At 38.6% G+C, this 15,611-nt stretch overlaps 1 protein-coding gene across 3 annotated transcripts in view; it reads right to left on the bottom strand.

Moving 5' to 3' along the window:
- Nucleotides 1-1,995: 1,995 nt before the first annotated feature.
- Nucleotides 1,996-15,611, bottom strand: part of ipo13b (importin 13b) — a 38,341-nt gene continuing 24,725 nt past the window's right edge. For 2 of the 3 annotated variants that reach the window (XM_028444325.1, XM_028444326.1), the window contains exons 15-23: nt 13,925-14,005; nt 13,712-13,849; nt 12,314-12,410; nt 5,912-5,964; nt 4,514-4,580; nt 4,344-4,402; nt 4,144-4,233; nt 3,876-4,057; nt 1,996-2,704 (exon numbers count right to left, since the gene is read on the bottom strand). In XM_028444325.1, the coding sequence (XP_028300126.1) occupies nt 2,608-2,704; nt 3,876-4,057; nt 4,144-4,233; nt 4,344-4,402; nt 4,514-4,580; nt 5,912-5,964; nt 12,314-12,410; nt 13,712-13,849; nt 13,925-14,005 (864 nt within the window). In that variant the 3' untranslated portion in view covers nt 1,996-2,607. Of the gene's footprint in view, nt 2,705-3,875; nt 4,058-4,143; nt 4,234-4,343; nt 4,403-4,513; nt 4,581-5,911; nt 5,965-12,313; nt 12,411-13,711; nt 13,850-13,924; nt 14,006-15,611 lie in introns of those variants that run through there. The other variant, XR_003673878.1, reaches the window with a different exon arrangement.

The raw sequence follows: 15,611 nt of genomic DNA, 5'->3' as shown, positions 1-15,611 counted from the left end.
TCTCAACCTTGGGGTCGGGACACCGAGAGGGGGTTTCCAGATGCCTGCAAAAAACTAAGATTTTTTTAATTTATTTTTATTTAACAATTTTAGCTATTTTTTGCCCGTTTTCTGCAACTACACCAATCTTGCCGTATTTTAACCTATTTTCATCACTTTTGCTACATTATTCCCATTTCTGCCACTTCTCCATCATTTTCAATGCCTTTTCTGCATTGTTTCCACTTTCATGACATTTTCAGCACTTATAAACCCTTTCCACCAGTTTTCCCACTTAAAGTCACAAATGTTGACCCATTATTGTAACTTTTAACCATCTGTCTTGCCCATTATTTGCCATTTTAAACTAATTGTTCTATTATTGACACTTTCAACCCTTTTTACCACTTTTTCTGTCCGTTTTTGGCCACTCTAATTTGCAACTTTTAACCAATTTATGTGGTGTGTGTAGATGTCAGAAAAATCATCTTTTCAAGCACACATTTAATTTTTTAAAGATGCATTAGTGGTGGTGCAGAATTACATTTTTTATAGTCCAAATATTTATGACCAGACAATACATTTCTTTGAGGTCTGGACTGATTAATGAAATACAATAACAGAAATAAAACTCTGGCACACAACACAGCTTCAGTCTTAGATATATTTAATAAATTAAAGCCAAGGTACAAAAAAGACAATTTACATTTCACACTTCTTTCCCTCCTTCAGCTCCAACTCTTTCATTTACCTGTGACGAGCAATGTTCATGTTAACACCTCAAGAACAAGACCACGACAACGATCTAGGATCAGTGTTCAACATCAAATCAAGTCATTACTGACACTGAAGCAGCACCGCTCACACCAACAGCTGATACCACATCGGATTCCAGTCACAAGCACATTTTGTCCTGCAGACTATTCCCCTACTCTGGTTACATTTGTCTCCAGGACACACAATACCCTCCGAAAACACACATGCTACATGTCTGCAGGCACCTCAGATAAGACAGAAGGATTAGACTGAGATAAGATTCATTAGCAACCACACAGTACATTTTGATGCTGCGTTTTTTTTCCCTAAATTTCAGCTGTTTCACTAGACAGTGTATGATACAGCCTTCACCATGAGGGGGCGAGCACAGGATGTGTACATAATATTGGTACTGGGTTGTCTAATCCTTCATGAGCGCTGACCCAGAGCTAATGTAAGGACTCTGGGTAGTTTTGCTCACAAGTGTGTTATTAATAGCAATAGTTGGTGATGATGACAAATGGATGGATGATCCTGGTCAGCAACCATCCAGATGATGATGATGATGAGATAGGTGAATGGGTGTGGTTGTGTCTGTGAGCAGCAGCTTTGAACAAAGCATATGTTTCTTAGCAGTCTTTATAAAAAGTAACCTGAATTAATAAAAAGATGAACGAGATCTTTGAAATACAGAAGGAAAAAAAATGCACGTGTGTACAGTAGGTCCAATATAAGTGCACTGAACAGGTGGGACACGCACGCACTCTCACACACGCGCTCACACACATGCTCTCACACACACACGCGCGCTCTCACACGCGCGCTCACACACACACTCTCACACGCGCGCTCACACACACACGCACGCACACACACGCGCGCTCACACACACACACACACACAGCAATAACTGTTAGTATGCACAACTTAGATGAATATTTTTGCACTATTACAGTGACTTTAGCGTCCATAATCTGGATTATAAATCGGTTTCATCGTCCAGCCTTCTTCTCATTATCAATTTTTAAACCACCACCCCCTCCCCAGAACAACACAACATAAAACCTCTCTTCTCCCTGAGGAGACTGCAGTGTAACCGGCTAGAACAGTATGTACATGAGGTACAGCTTTGTAAAAAAAAAAAATGGTTTGAATGAAATTAAACTGATTTCAATAGGAGTACAAATACAGATCCATGTGATTATGTGTTTCTCTTCCTTCTTCCTGCAGTCTCTCCCCCACCCACCCACCCCACCCCACCATTGGTCCTTGGCTCTCATTGTTAGCAGCAGCAGGACTGAAAGCCATTCTCTGTATGTGCATACATAGACATAAGTACTCTGATTAATTTGGAAAAAGTGTCCAAGTAGCTACGTATGATACACTATTATTTCATATGGATGCTAATCACCAGGAAACCACCTCCAAACCACAGAAAGATCTAGAAAGGCAGAACGAGACAGAGAGGAGACATGAGGCAGCATGCTAAAGGGCTGCTCACAGCTCTTCCAACAAAAACACTTTGAATTAGTAAAGAGCGACGAAGGGGCCGAGCAGGAGAGAGAGAGAGAGAGAGAGAGAGAGAGACAGAGAGAGAGAGAGAGAGAGAGAGAGAGAGAGCGAGAGAAGATGGAGGAGAGGAGCAGAGATGCTCCTCCATATTGTCCAGTGAAGTCGTGATTTTCTGTCACTCCGATGGCAGATCTGAGCTGGAAGGTCGTCTTGTCTTGTGGCAGGTTGGGTAGTCATTACAATCATTTTATGATGTCTTTACTGATCTGGGTCTCAGAGACCACCGCCCTTCATGTGACCCTGCTGTTTCGCACTGAGTACAGGGGTCATGATTTGGTGAGATTTGGGGTGAGTAAAGTGTCAGTATTCAGCGGTGTACTCTGTCCCATGGAGCCCTCTGCACAGCAACGTGAACTCCTTCACAATGTCCTTCATCCGCCTCTTGTTCACTCGCTCTCTGCACCGAGGAACATGGTGACAACAAAGAACAGCAGCAATAAGAGACAATTATCCATTATTTGACAGTTAAAACTTACTTTCTTATTAATCAATTCCAAATATTAGAAGGACTGAAGTTGTTTTTGTTTGCAGATGATAAGGACATTAATGCCTCTTTTTAGTCCTGTCTCTTTTTAACAGCAAATGCTTGTTTTCATATCTTTTAATATATGTTATGTTGTATTGTTTTAATCTTGTAGCACTTTGGGATTGGTATCAAATGTAAAGTGCATTACAAATAAAATGTATTATTATTATTACTATTATTATTATTATTATTATTGTCTCGTGCTGTTAAGAGATTTAAAAAATGTAGCTATTAATTAAATATGTTCTAATTAACCTATTTTTTAATCTCACCTAAAAATTGCTGAGAAAAGCCCTAAACTTGAGGTATTTTTATTCATATTTATTACATTATGTGAGACTCGTCCCAAGGGCTGCTGACACCTTTAGTATTGACTATCAGGGGGAATATTGATGTGTACTTTTATCAATCTCTAAATAATAGAAAATACAAAAATAATGTAAAAAACATCAGGTCCATATGTAGTGCTGTAAAGATAGAAAATAACTCATTTATGAACAATACAATTATTGAACACCAGTGACTGGTCATTTGTCACTCATGGACTTATTCCTTCTGGCTCAGAACCCTGTCATCTTGTTCAGTGTGGATTAGAGACACCGCGTGCTCGCAGCATGTTGTAACTAGCACTGTCCGAGTGTCCGCACTAGCTGCTACGTGTTTAGCATTGAGGTGGTAGCGGAGGCTGCAAAAGCTCCGGTGATTGGCAAACTCTTTCTTGCACAAATTGCACACAAATGGGTATTATGGGTACACCAAGAACTCGTGGAATGAGAAAGAATCCACACTGTTTGGAGTGCAAAACAGCGTTATTTTTCTTAATGTGTTGTTTTTTTTGTGCGTTATTTTAACTGTAATTAATCACAATTAACACAATGAAGTGACAGCCCTAACATTCTCTGCACAGGGAAAGATTCACAGCAGAAGTAAATAAACTCAAAAAGTGCACTTCCTGATCAAAAAGCTGCAGGTATACTGATCTACAGTACAAAAATACAGTATATGGCGTTGAAGATGGATCAGTGAATGTCAAATACTTTACCTGAGTATCTGTTGTGAGAAGTTGTCTTTCTGGTCGGCAGTGACCCGTGACGAGGGGAATCCTGGAGGCTGCAGGGACTCTTTCAGCCACATGGCGAGCAGTGAGAAGCAGTGCTTGTTCATGGAGAAAAGCACTTCTGCAAACTGGTCCATTAGACTCCGCGAGGCCCCGCCTCCAATACCCTGAGAAGTGTAAAAAGCAATGTTTAGATGACAGAATGGATTGCAATGGGAAGATAAGAGAAGGTTTGAATGTTGGATCCTCTGACCTCCAGCACAGCCTGCACCAACAGCTTTCCGTCCTCCTGCACTACCCTGGCTAATGGCGGCACATCAGAGCAGTGTGGCAACAGTTCAGTCTGTGGCAGGAAGAAACAGAGCTGAATTAAAATATGTTATTCAGAAAAGTAAGAGGCAGGTTTTTTTTGTTTTTATTTGAAAAAAAAAAAAAGCAAGCATGTCTGCTTACAAAGAACAAACACGTTGACTTGACTGTCGGAGCTTCTGGGAATTTGAGTGACAGAACTCCTACAAGTAGAAGAGAGAAACAAAAGCTTAAAGCATCTGACAACCTGGCTTTCATTTAATACATTAACAACAGAACAGGACTGTGAAGGCTGTGCGGTGATGATGACTTACCACAGTGAAACACTGCTTTCACGTCCAGATTCTCAGACAAGAACAAAGCAGGTTTCCGTTTGAGAGCCTAAAAGATAAAAGCATTATTCGCAGTGTGTTTGTGTTGGTGCAGCTTGTCCGGCACTGTTTCACCAAAATTCCTCTGCCTACGCTTCTTTAAAATACTACTATCAACAATACCCGCTAAGCCTGGTAGCTGGATCCGACTGCAACACAGGACTGGAACCAGATCCCCCTACCAGGCTGTTGTGCTCTTTCCAAACTCATAAAGAGATGCTCCGATGCAGAACTCAGCAGGTATAACAAACAAATTAAACTGTAAAAATCATTTGAAACTCAAGTCAAACTAAAGGTAATGGTGATTTTTAATTTTTGTGAAATTAATTGTATAAAAAAAAATATTACATTTTATTTGCTTTTGGTTGACTGGATTGAATATGCAAAAAAAAGTGTGCAAGTAATTAACATGTGCAGATAAATACAACTCCTCATAATAATGAACTCATTCAGGATGGAAGGAGAGAGGGAGAGAGATGAAGGTCAGCTCTATCCAAAGATAGAAAACAAAGGAGGAAGAATGAAGACAAAAGACAAAAATATAATACAGGAGAGCCATCAGCCAATTTTTGCAAACTGATTAATATTAGTTGAATATTAATTCATTCGGGCATTGATTGGCTCTGGGCTGGAATGACTTCAAAGGAGGACGGAGTGCAGAGACTAAGCAGTCACCTGAGACCACATGGCTCATACCTCCCTGAAGCACTGGATTAAGAAAGGCTGAAAATGCTTATATGTATTTTTTATTTATTTTTTTTATGGGAAACTGCTTTAGCACTAACATCACAGAAGAAAAGGTGAAATATTTGGTCAGCTTTAAGTTAATAAAAAAATTAAAATAAATAAATAATATATATATATAAAGCCTCAATCTAAATCTAGCAGCTTATTTTGTCATCTCCAAACTGGTTTTCACACAATAATAATGATTCCTATTCACCGAAATTACTGTTTTGATAGCACAACAATAACAATAATAAATTAATAATAATAAAAATGAATGTAAATATCAAAACTCCTGTAAAGAGAACGCGTTAATTTTTCCCGAATGCATTTATTAAATTATTTTTATTTTATTTTATGTTTTTAAAGGGGCTCCTGCATTGTAATTAATTCTGTTTTGTATGAATTAATCAGGTGACTGTTAGAACTCCGGCCTTCATGGGTTTCATTCCACTGCCTCGTCTATGTGATGGGTCACCTTAGGACCCAGTAAGAGAGAATAGGATGAGGCACAGAGAGAGAGAGAGAGAGAGAGAGAAGATAGAGAAATAGAGAGAGGAAGAGGAGGAGAGCAGAGAAACCCAAAGTGAATGAAATAAGAAAACAAAAACACACCTGAGCTTGGAGTTGCATAAATGAATCAACAATATCAGGATGATCCCTGGGTCCTAAAATATAATAAAGATGAAACTTAACAAATCATAAGAGAAGAATAATAAGATACAAACAGCAACTTAATAGTTTCAACAGTCATGTGGAAAGAAAAGAGAACGTAAAAATATTTTCATTGAAATAATTCATATGTGAGTAAGGAACAAAGGGGAAGAAGGGGAAGGTACATGAAATTTTGGCAGTCTTGGAAGGAAAAAAAAACAACAACAACTGAAAACACAAAAACAGGCAGAAGACAAAGACATGAGTCCGTTTGGAGAGAATCAAAGAAAGAAGTACCAAGCAAAAAAAGGAACCAACCTAAATAACTTAAAGTGGGAACAGAGGAGGCACCTCTATTACTGTCACAGTTTGGAGGAGGAGAGGCACCAAACCTGAATGAACCCTCTGTGATATCTCCATCTCAGGAGGCACCGCCTGTGTTATCGTCTTTGAATAAAGCAGCACATTTAAGGTGTCACTCAGAGATGGAGGCTTTACATTAAAGGGTTCATTCAGCACGGGTCAGAGAGATCCCCTATGCAGTTTAAGGGCATCAGCATCCATATTATAGGATCAATCAGCACCAGGTTCTGATATTACTGCGTCCTTTATGCTCGACTTGAGAAATTCAAATAAACAACAAATGGTGCACATAATGAAAAGACATGCGCGAGGGTGGTTCACAATATGATGGTATAAGTAAAAGCAAAATGCCATATTGCATTTCACCTTGTTTCTATTGACATTTTGAACATATGCACCAAAAATTGAGCCAATATAACGTCAGTAAAGGGTGGCACACTTTTTCACTATGTTTATTGCTCAGCTCATCGAAAGAATGCACAACTTTAACAGATATCAGAACCTTAAAAGATATAAAGGCAAGTCCGGTCATTAATAGTCTCCTCCTGTATTGACACTAAATGAGTAAGAACATTAGAATAGTTGAAACAATATTCCTGAAAATAGGAAAAACGTTCGCCTCCCCTAAAGGTGCAGCAATTGACTGCATTTTCTGTACAGATGCTTGCAACGTCAAAAGGAACAAGATAACAAGCAATCTGGCAAAATTTGGTAAAAATGTATTTTGTGAACCACCCAAGCGTGCGCTGAAAAGTAGAGTTGACAACTTCAGTTTTTTCTGGATAATTTGGATGGCTGAATAATCTAAAACCTCTCTTATCTGAAAACTTGGAATAAGACCAAACAATTGTCCAAGGTGAGCACTGAGCAGCCATCATTAAGTCGTTCCCAGACTCCAACCTAGATTCTGACTCAATAACCCACTCACACACCAGCCTTTAAAGCAGTGGTCGCCAACCCGTCGATCAAGATCGATGGGTCAATCTTTGAAACATTCCTTGTAGATCGCATCTCCCATGTATGAAAGTGTGTGATTGCTGGGACACCTTATCCACACAGTTGCTCCAGTCAGAGAGCACACAGCCACAGCATGACAACGGTGATGAACTGTTCATTAGTTCACTGATGTAAAGGATAAACCATATGGTGAAATGGTATTTTCCTCATGAGCGCCAAACATTTGCGGGGTGTGACCCTAGATTTCCACTGGATGCGTATCTGCACCAAAACTGCTCCGCTGCATGACTCTAGTGCAATCTGCAGTCTAACAATCCCCACTGCTTCTGTATGCTGCGCATCTGTTGCAGCAAGCAGAGGGCAGCAAGGACTCAGGAGATCCCGCTAATTCACGTGTATGTGGATTTAGTCAGCCACCAATTGTGCAAGTACTCCCACTTAAAAAGATGAGAAAGGCCTGTAATTTTCATCATAGATATACCTCAACTATAAGAGACAAAATGAGAAAAAAAAGTCCAGGAAATCACATTGTAGGATTTTTAATGAATTAATTGGTAAATATCTTGGTAAAATAAGTATTTGGTAACCTACAAACAAGCAAGATTTCTGGCTCTCACAGACCTGTAACTTCTTCTTTAAGAGGCGCCTCTGTTCTCCACTCATTACCTGTATTAATTGCACCTGTTTGAACTCGTTATCAGTATAAAAGATACCTGTCCACAACCTCATACAGTCACACTCCAAACTCCACTATGGCCAAGACCAAAGAGCTGTCAAAGAACACCAGAAACAAAATTGTAGACCTGCACCAGGTTGGGAAGACTGAATCTGCAATAGGTAAGAAATCAACTTTGGGAGCAATTATTAGAAAATGGAAGACATACACAACCACTGATTATCTCCCTCGATCTGGGGCTCGTGGGGTCAAAATGATCATAAGAACGGTGAGCAAAAATCCCAGAACCACACGGGGGGACCTACTGAATGACATGCAGAGAACTGGGACCAAAGTAACAAAGGCGACCATCAGTAACACACTACGCTGCCAGGGACTCAAATCCTGCAGTACCAGACGTGTCCCCCTGCTTAAGCCAGTACATGTCCGGGCCCGTCTGAAGTTTGCTAGAGAGCATTTGGATGATCCAGATGAGGATTGGGTGAATGTCATATGGTCAGATGAAACCAAAATAGAACTTTTTGGTAAAAGCTCAACTTGTTGTGTTTGGAGGAGAAAGAACACTATACCTACTGTATAGCATGGGGGTGGTAACATCATGCTTTGGGGCTGTTTCTCTGCAAAGGGACCAGGATGACTGATCCGTGTAAAGGAAAGAATGAATGGAGCCATGTATTGTCAGATTTTGAGTGAAAACCTCCTTCCATCAGCAAGGGCATTGAAGATAAAACGTGGCTAAGTCTTTCAGCACGACAATGATCTCAAACACACCGCCCAGGCAATGAAGAGGTGGCTTCATAAGAAGCATTTCAAGGTCCTGGAGTGGTCTAGCCAGTCTCCAGATCTCAACCCCATAGAAAATCTTTGGAGGAAGTTGAAAGTCCGTGTTGCCCAGCGACAGCCCCAAAACATCACTGCTCTAGAGGAGATCTGCATGGAGGAATGGGCCAAAATACCAGCAACAATGTGTGAAAACCTTGTGAAGACTTACAGAAAACATTTGACCTCTGTCATTGCCAACAAAGGGTACATTATAAAGTATTGAGATGAACTTTTGTTATTGACTAAATACTTATTCATTAAAAATCCTACAAAGTGATTTTCTGGATTTTTTTTCTTATTTTGTCTCTCATAGTTGAGGTATACCTATTATGAAAATTACAGGCCTCTAATCTTTTTAAGAGGGAGAACTTGCACAATTGGTGGCTGACTTAATACTTTTTTGCCCCAATGTATATGTGAAATACGATTTTAAAAGTGCTTGGATCGTGCCAACCCTGGTAACAACGGATAGGTCTTGTCCCCCCGTTCCGAATATGGCGTTTTTAGTTGGAGTCTGAATTGCGTCCGCTAGAGCCGAAACGCACAATTTCAATGCAAAAAAAAAAAAGTGTTAACTTTTTCGAAAATGTGGTATCAGCGGACAGGTTTCATTCCCAAGTCCGAATATGTGCTCGATTTTTGGATGAAGTCCAAAATGGGCCCCGCGGAGTTCCCGGAAGGTTGGCGTTTTCCCCCTTGAACACAGATATTTTATTCTGTGTCTATGTACAACTTCTTGTCAGACACGGGTTTATTTTTGTTAACTTGCAGCAGCACAGCTCCAGCGTCCAGCAAAAATATAAGTGCTGCGTATTTGCTGCAGAGGGCAGCAGCATGACTCAGCAGTGACGGTGCTGTGCTGGAGCAGATTACCATGTGGTGGAAATGGACACATTGACTTTAATGGAAACCTATCAGCTGCGTTGCTGTTTCGCAGCAGTTACAGTGCAGTTACGCAACAGGTCAGGACCCCTTAGCGGCCAAACACAACAGTGTAAAAAAACAATAACTGCTCGTTTAGATGCCAAAACCACGGGAACACAAACGAAACATAGGAAATTTATAATAATCGTAAAAAATAAATAAAAACATCACACATATACATTATCGCTATTTAATGTTCACTATTGCGAGCGCACCTTTTTTCTCAGTTTCTGTCGATCCAAAATACAAAGGTGTAAAAAACAATAGCTGCCTGTTTAGATGCCTGAACAAAACCACCGGAACACAACTGAAACATAGGAAATGTATAATAATCGCAAAAAAACAACAAAAAAAAAAAACCGTTATGGCTGATTAATGTTTCTGTTGATCCAGTCCTTGTATTTTTTCAGCATAACAGGCAGATTAATTTGACCAATAGGATCAAATGATATGGCTAGTTTAATATGTTAGTTACAGATAGCATTTTGGGTTCATTATTTTTGAATGTTGGACCAAAGCATTTCATGTAATTCGAAAAAGTTAGCCTGAATAAAAAGCAAGAAAGTGGAAGTAAAATCCGTTTTTTTTTTGTTTTTTTTTACACTTCATTGGGTTGATCTTGCCGTCACCAGTCACCAGGGTGGAGGTCAGGGATCTTGGGCTTGAAAAGGTTGGAGACCACTGATTTAAAGGATACACAGTTATTTAAAGGGCTGTGAAGGAGAGGCTGACTCCAAACTCTAATGCTTTCCTCTTTGTCAGCACACTGCACTAGCTTATAACCCCTGAGCTGTGACTGTGGAACGTCTAATAATGGGCGGCAGAAAAGAAAAGATTTTAAAGGCAGGAGAAGAGGCAGCCATGATTTGATCAAGCAAAGCAGAAAAAAAGGGAGAAACAATGTGGGGGGAACCAAAAAATAAAAATAGCATTAGACAGAGCTAGTTGTTAAGAGATTGGTTCATATCTCACTGATGCGTATTGCACTGTATTGCCAAAGTATTGGGACACCCTCCAAACAGTTGGAGTCCAATCCTATCACCCCTTCAGCTACAGACACATCAAACCCTTAGTATGCAGACATTTGTAAACGTGAGCATATTCAGGAAAAGTCACCCCCTTTGCAATATGCCCAGCCATGACATTCTGCAACACTGATACAGTATTTAATCATTTGTGGTTGCATAGGTGCATGAATCAAAAACTGGCCTTCAGAATATTTTAAAGCTATTTAACCACATAATGCATTAGGGTGGTTCACAATATGATGCGCAGTTTGCTTCGTTCCTATTGACATTTTGAGCATCCGCATCAAAAGTTGAGCCAATATAATGTCAGTAAAGGGTGGCACACTTTTTCACTATTTTTATTGCTCAACTTATTAATAGTCTCTCCCTGTATTTATACTAAACGAGTAAGAACATTTGATCAGTTGAAACACCATTTATGAAAGTAGAAAAAAGTACACAAGGCAAAAAGTAATCTGGCAAAATTTGGGGATCATTTTAATTTTGTGAATGACCCTAATGCACATTTTGAAAAATTTACCTCTATGTCACCCAAAAGTTCTCTTAGACTAACTGATAGGGTTTACTCAAACAAATGTCGAAGGTATAAATTGTCACTCAACCTCATTTGTCTGATCATTAACTCTGTGATCAACTTTGCAGGTCTTCTGAAGATGTGCACTTAGAGTATAAAGCCAGTGTGGTCAGAGACAGCTCGGCTAAACAGGTTATTTTAATCGTACTTTGATGAAATACCTCCTGGTGTCACTTGGTTCCAAATATAGTGATATAAAAGTCTGTTAGAGGGAGTATATTAGTGAGGGGTTCAATTCATGCTCCAAATGTTGGGCGTGGTATGGTATGTCTCTGCACCAGTGCACAAAGTGAAATCCAAAAAAAAAACAAACAAAAGCAAGCTTGTTGTGGAAGAACTACACTATTCCTTGCCCAACTTCATATTGGTAGGGTACAATTGGGATAAATCAGTTTGTGTGCATTCAAGAAGATGTCCCAATACATTTGGCAAAACAGTATTTTAACCAGACCCCAGAGTCAGACATGAACAAAAACCTGCAAAGAATATATAGATATTTTCAGACAAAATTGATGAAGGCAACAAAAGATTATAAACAAACCTGTAAACACAAAAAATGAGAACATGGTTTTGTTTTAAATGTTAAAATAAAAATTTTAGTTAAATGTAAACTGAGGTCAGAAAAGATTAAGTCTACATGTAGGACACAGTTCATACTCGACACAAAAAGAAGAAAGACACAGTTCATTCCGTTTATATTATTAAAAAAGTGAGCGTCGACTCCAGTGAAAACAGAGGTGCCTCGATCACTAAACTGGTGCTTTTTGGACCAGCAATGAACACTACATAAATACTTCATACTGACATTTTGATTAAAAAAAAGTTGCGAGTAATTGGCCTCATTGGCAAAGCAGATTTCAATGTTAGAATTTGTTCATTTCTTCACACTTGTCTTTTTTTTGCACCAAGATACAATTTTGTATTCTTGTGAATTCACTAATAACCACAAACATGTCTTTCTCATCTACTGCAAGAAAGTTCACAGTTCAGACACTCCCGCCCCCTACTGGACCCCCTACCTTGCTGGAAGATGGACAAAGTTACCGAGGTAACCAGCTCAAAAAGAGCCTTGATGGGAGGAAAGTGTTCTGTTTCGCTGGCAAAGATATGCACCATCTGAAACAGCAGGGTGTGAATTTTAGGCACCATTTTGGTTTTTGCACAACACAATGAAGTTATTACTGAAAAAAAAAAAAAAAGACAAAAAGAACAACTTCATTCATTTACACAGAGTAAAAAGTTGCTTTCTGATAATGCACAGATTAAACAAACATTTCTAAAAAAGTTAATTCTTTCATTCTTAAATCTTGATAATTCTTATGATCTGAGGCATCTCAGCTTTGTTTCTTTAGCAAAAGTCAGACCAGTTCACTAGTTTTATTTACCTATAACTAGTTATGATATATTTAGCATGTTATGTTTACTATTTGTTCATCGATACTATTGAGTTATAGTTGTGTATATATCAGAGCTGGGACAATATGCTTTTGTCCAGATTCAATTTTATCAAGACGCTTGGGTGCCGATTCGATTTACTGTATATAGTGATTCTGATTTATTGCCATTCTACAAATAGTGCGATTTGTTAGTAATGATTATTGCTATTTTAAATTCCTTATTTTCCTTTGTCCAAAATCTAGAGTTGAATCATATGCTTCAAGAAACAATATACGAGTCATAGTTCTAAAAAACAATGCACATCACAAGTCAGTCTGACATTTATTTCAACTGCACATAAAAGTGCACTACCCTCTATGTTGTGTTTACCCACTGGTTCCAAAACGTTTCCTGTTGCGCCCCCCTTTGAAGAATGAAAAACTTTCAGGCCCCACCATCATAACTACATTTCAACAAAATCAGTTAAAAATGTAGGACAATAATATTCAAGTTATTTGGGTGCAAAGAAGAACCTATGTATTAACCTGACTACATATGCAGACATGGTAAATGTTTCTTTAAAAAAAAAAACACACACAAAATAAAATAAAATAAAATTGATTCTGGGAAGAAACAAATTTTAAAAAATAAAAAAATAAAAAAATCTCAATATTTTTCATCATGCTTAATATTCAAGTAGGAATAAGCAATTTTGATTCATACAATTTTGATTAATCAATTGATTTGACAGAGAAATTTCACTTTAATATAATTAGTTAGTAGGAAACGGCTTAAATACAAAATAAATCATATAACATGTATTTTGAATCGGGCTTGAAGACAGACTTTGATCTAAAAAAAAAAAAAACTCATGTTCAGTCCATATTATAATATTAGTTAGAGAGTTGAGTTTACTTTGTGTAAGTTTGGAATTGTACACGAAATAGTGAGGAAGTTCTGAGTGCTAATTCCAGATATAAATTTCCTGCTAACCAAACACTAAAATCTATTTTAGCTAGACTGTGTAAGTTTGTGTGTACCTGTCGTGTGAGGTCCAGGGCTGAGGCCTGGGGAATCGTACTGTACATCTGCCCGAGCATCTCACTAAGTTGAGAAATCATTGGAGCAAACTCGTGAAGGAGAGTCTTCACCGACTTCTCAAAGATTGCACACACCGCCTGAGGGTCATCATTGTCAGATTTAGGAACAGAGTTTTAGTTTGACTGTTTTTGATAAACATAGAAAAGACCCACCTCTACAACTTGTGAATCGTTGAGCCATTTGCTTAGAACAGTTTGTATCAGAGCAAACACTTGCTGCAAAACAACCACCACCTAACGCAGAAAAAAAGAGAACATAACATCAGAAAAAACTTTCCATTTTGTAACACTTCTTAAGGCAGGGGTGTTAAAAAGCATTGTTGTTCAAGGGCCAAATATGGACAACTTTGATCTCAAGTGGGCCGCAAATTTTGGGCAGGAAACAAGCAATTTCAACAATATTCTGGCAAATAAATATACGCAAAGTAATAGAAGTTACACACAATATTCAATCTTGGAATAATTTTCAAAAATTTGCGATTAAAAATGACTGCTATCAAGTGATATAAGTGTGGGAAAACTGTGCACTGACAGTTGACAACAACCCAAAAACAAAGAACAAGAACACAAAAAATTACACGAGAAACACAATGACATCAAAAACACAAAAAAATTAAGAAAAATATACGAAATTAACAAACGACAAACACAAAAAACACACATAAAATGAGAAAGGAAAAACGCAAAATATGACAGTAAAAACACACAAAACAACAACAAAAACATACAAAAAAAATGCACATAATTTCAACAAAACGACAACAAAAACACAAAATGACAATAAAAATACACAAAACAACAAAAACCCCACATAAAACGAGAAAAAAACATAATAAAAAAAAAAAATCACAAAATTCCCTGGCAAATAATGTGGATTTTCATTGAATTTACGTATTTGGAAGGGCTGAGATATCTACAATTAAATTACGTGGTATTTTCACACAATTATTCATGTTTCCTGTAATTTTGACATTATCCTCCAGGCCGAATTGGATGCTCCAATGGGCCGGATTTGAGTTTGATACATAAGTCTTAAAGCTGGGTTACTCGATTTATTTTCTTTGATTAAAAAAAAATTCTTATTAGCATCATATAGTATATCGAAAAAGTAATCATTTCTGAAAAAATTGTATTTCTGCGCCTTATATTTAATTATTTTAGTTAACAAAATCTCGGCGGTCACCCCCTCCAGCTCCAATCACAGGATCTAGAGAAAGGAGGGGTGAGCAGAGCCCACGAAGGAGCCTCCTCATTGGCTGCTGCGATATATAGTGAAGCGTGTGTACGGTGCGAACTTGTTTTCAGTCTTGGACTAACTTTGGATACACATGTGACTGTTTTCCTTCTAGACAGGTAATCTAATGTTCCCTTTTCCTATACAGTATTTTGTGCGCATCCTTTTGCGTGGCGACGTGCACGTTCAGCTCTCGTGCGCGATTTCGTGCACTATCGTGAAAGGAGGAGACTGAAAGGGATTATCAGAGTGGGGGACGGGATTTACGGTTCAAATTCAGCCATGCCCCTCTGTCATGGTTCAAAAATCAGGTAGTGCAGCTTTAAGGATTTATACATGAATGCATGTGTCAGTGGGATTACTGATCACTATGGTTCAGTGAATGAGCAAAAACCTTCCTGTTGGCTACGCTGACGCCTCCGACCAGTAAAGCCACTGCACTCATTGGGGCTGACGGGGCAGTGCTCCACTGGCTGTGAGAGTATACTCCCCACTGCAGTGAATACGTTCAAAACTGCAGCGACTATTGTCCTGTCTAATAATCGTACATTAGCTTCCCTCTATTTCTGATCACCAAAATACTGTCACTTAAGATTCTTGATCAGA

This window comes from Gouania willdenowi, chromosome 4, assembly GCF_900634775.1.
Source record: "Gouania willdenowi chromosome 4, fGouWil2.1, whole genome shotgun sequence".
NCBI lineage: Eukaryota > Metazoa > Chordata > Actinopteri > Blenniiformes > Gobiesocidae > Gouania > Gouania willdenowi.
The sequence above is the reverse complement of the archived record's forward strand: the minus strand, read 5'-3'. Positions and strand labels throughout refer to the sequence as shown.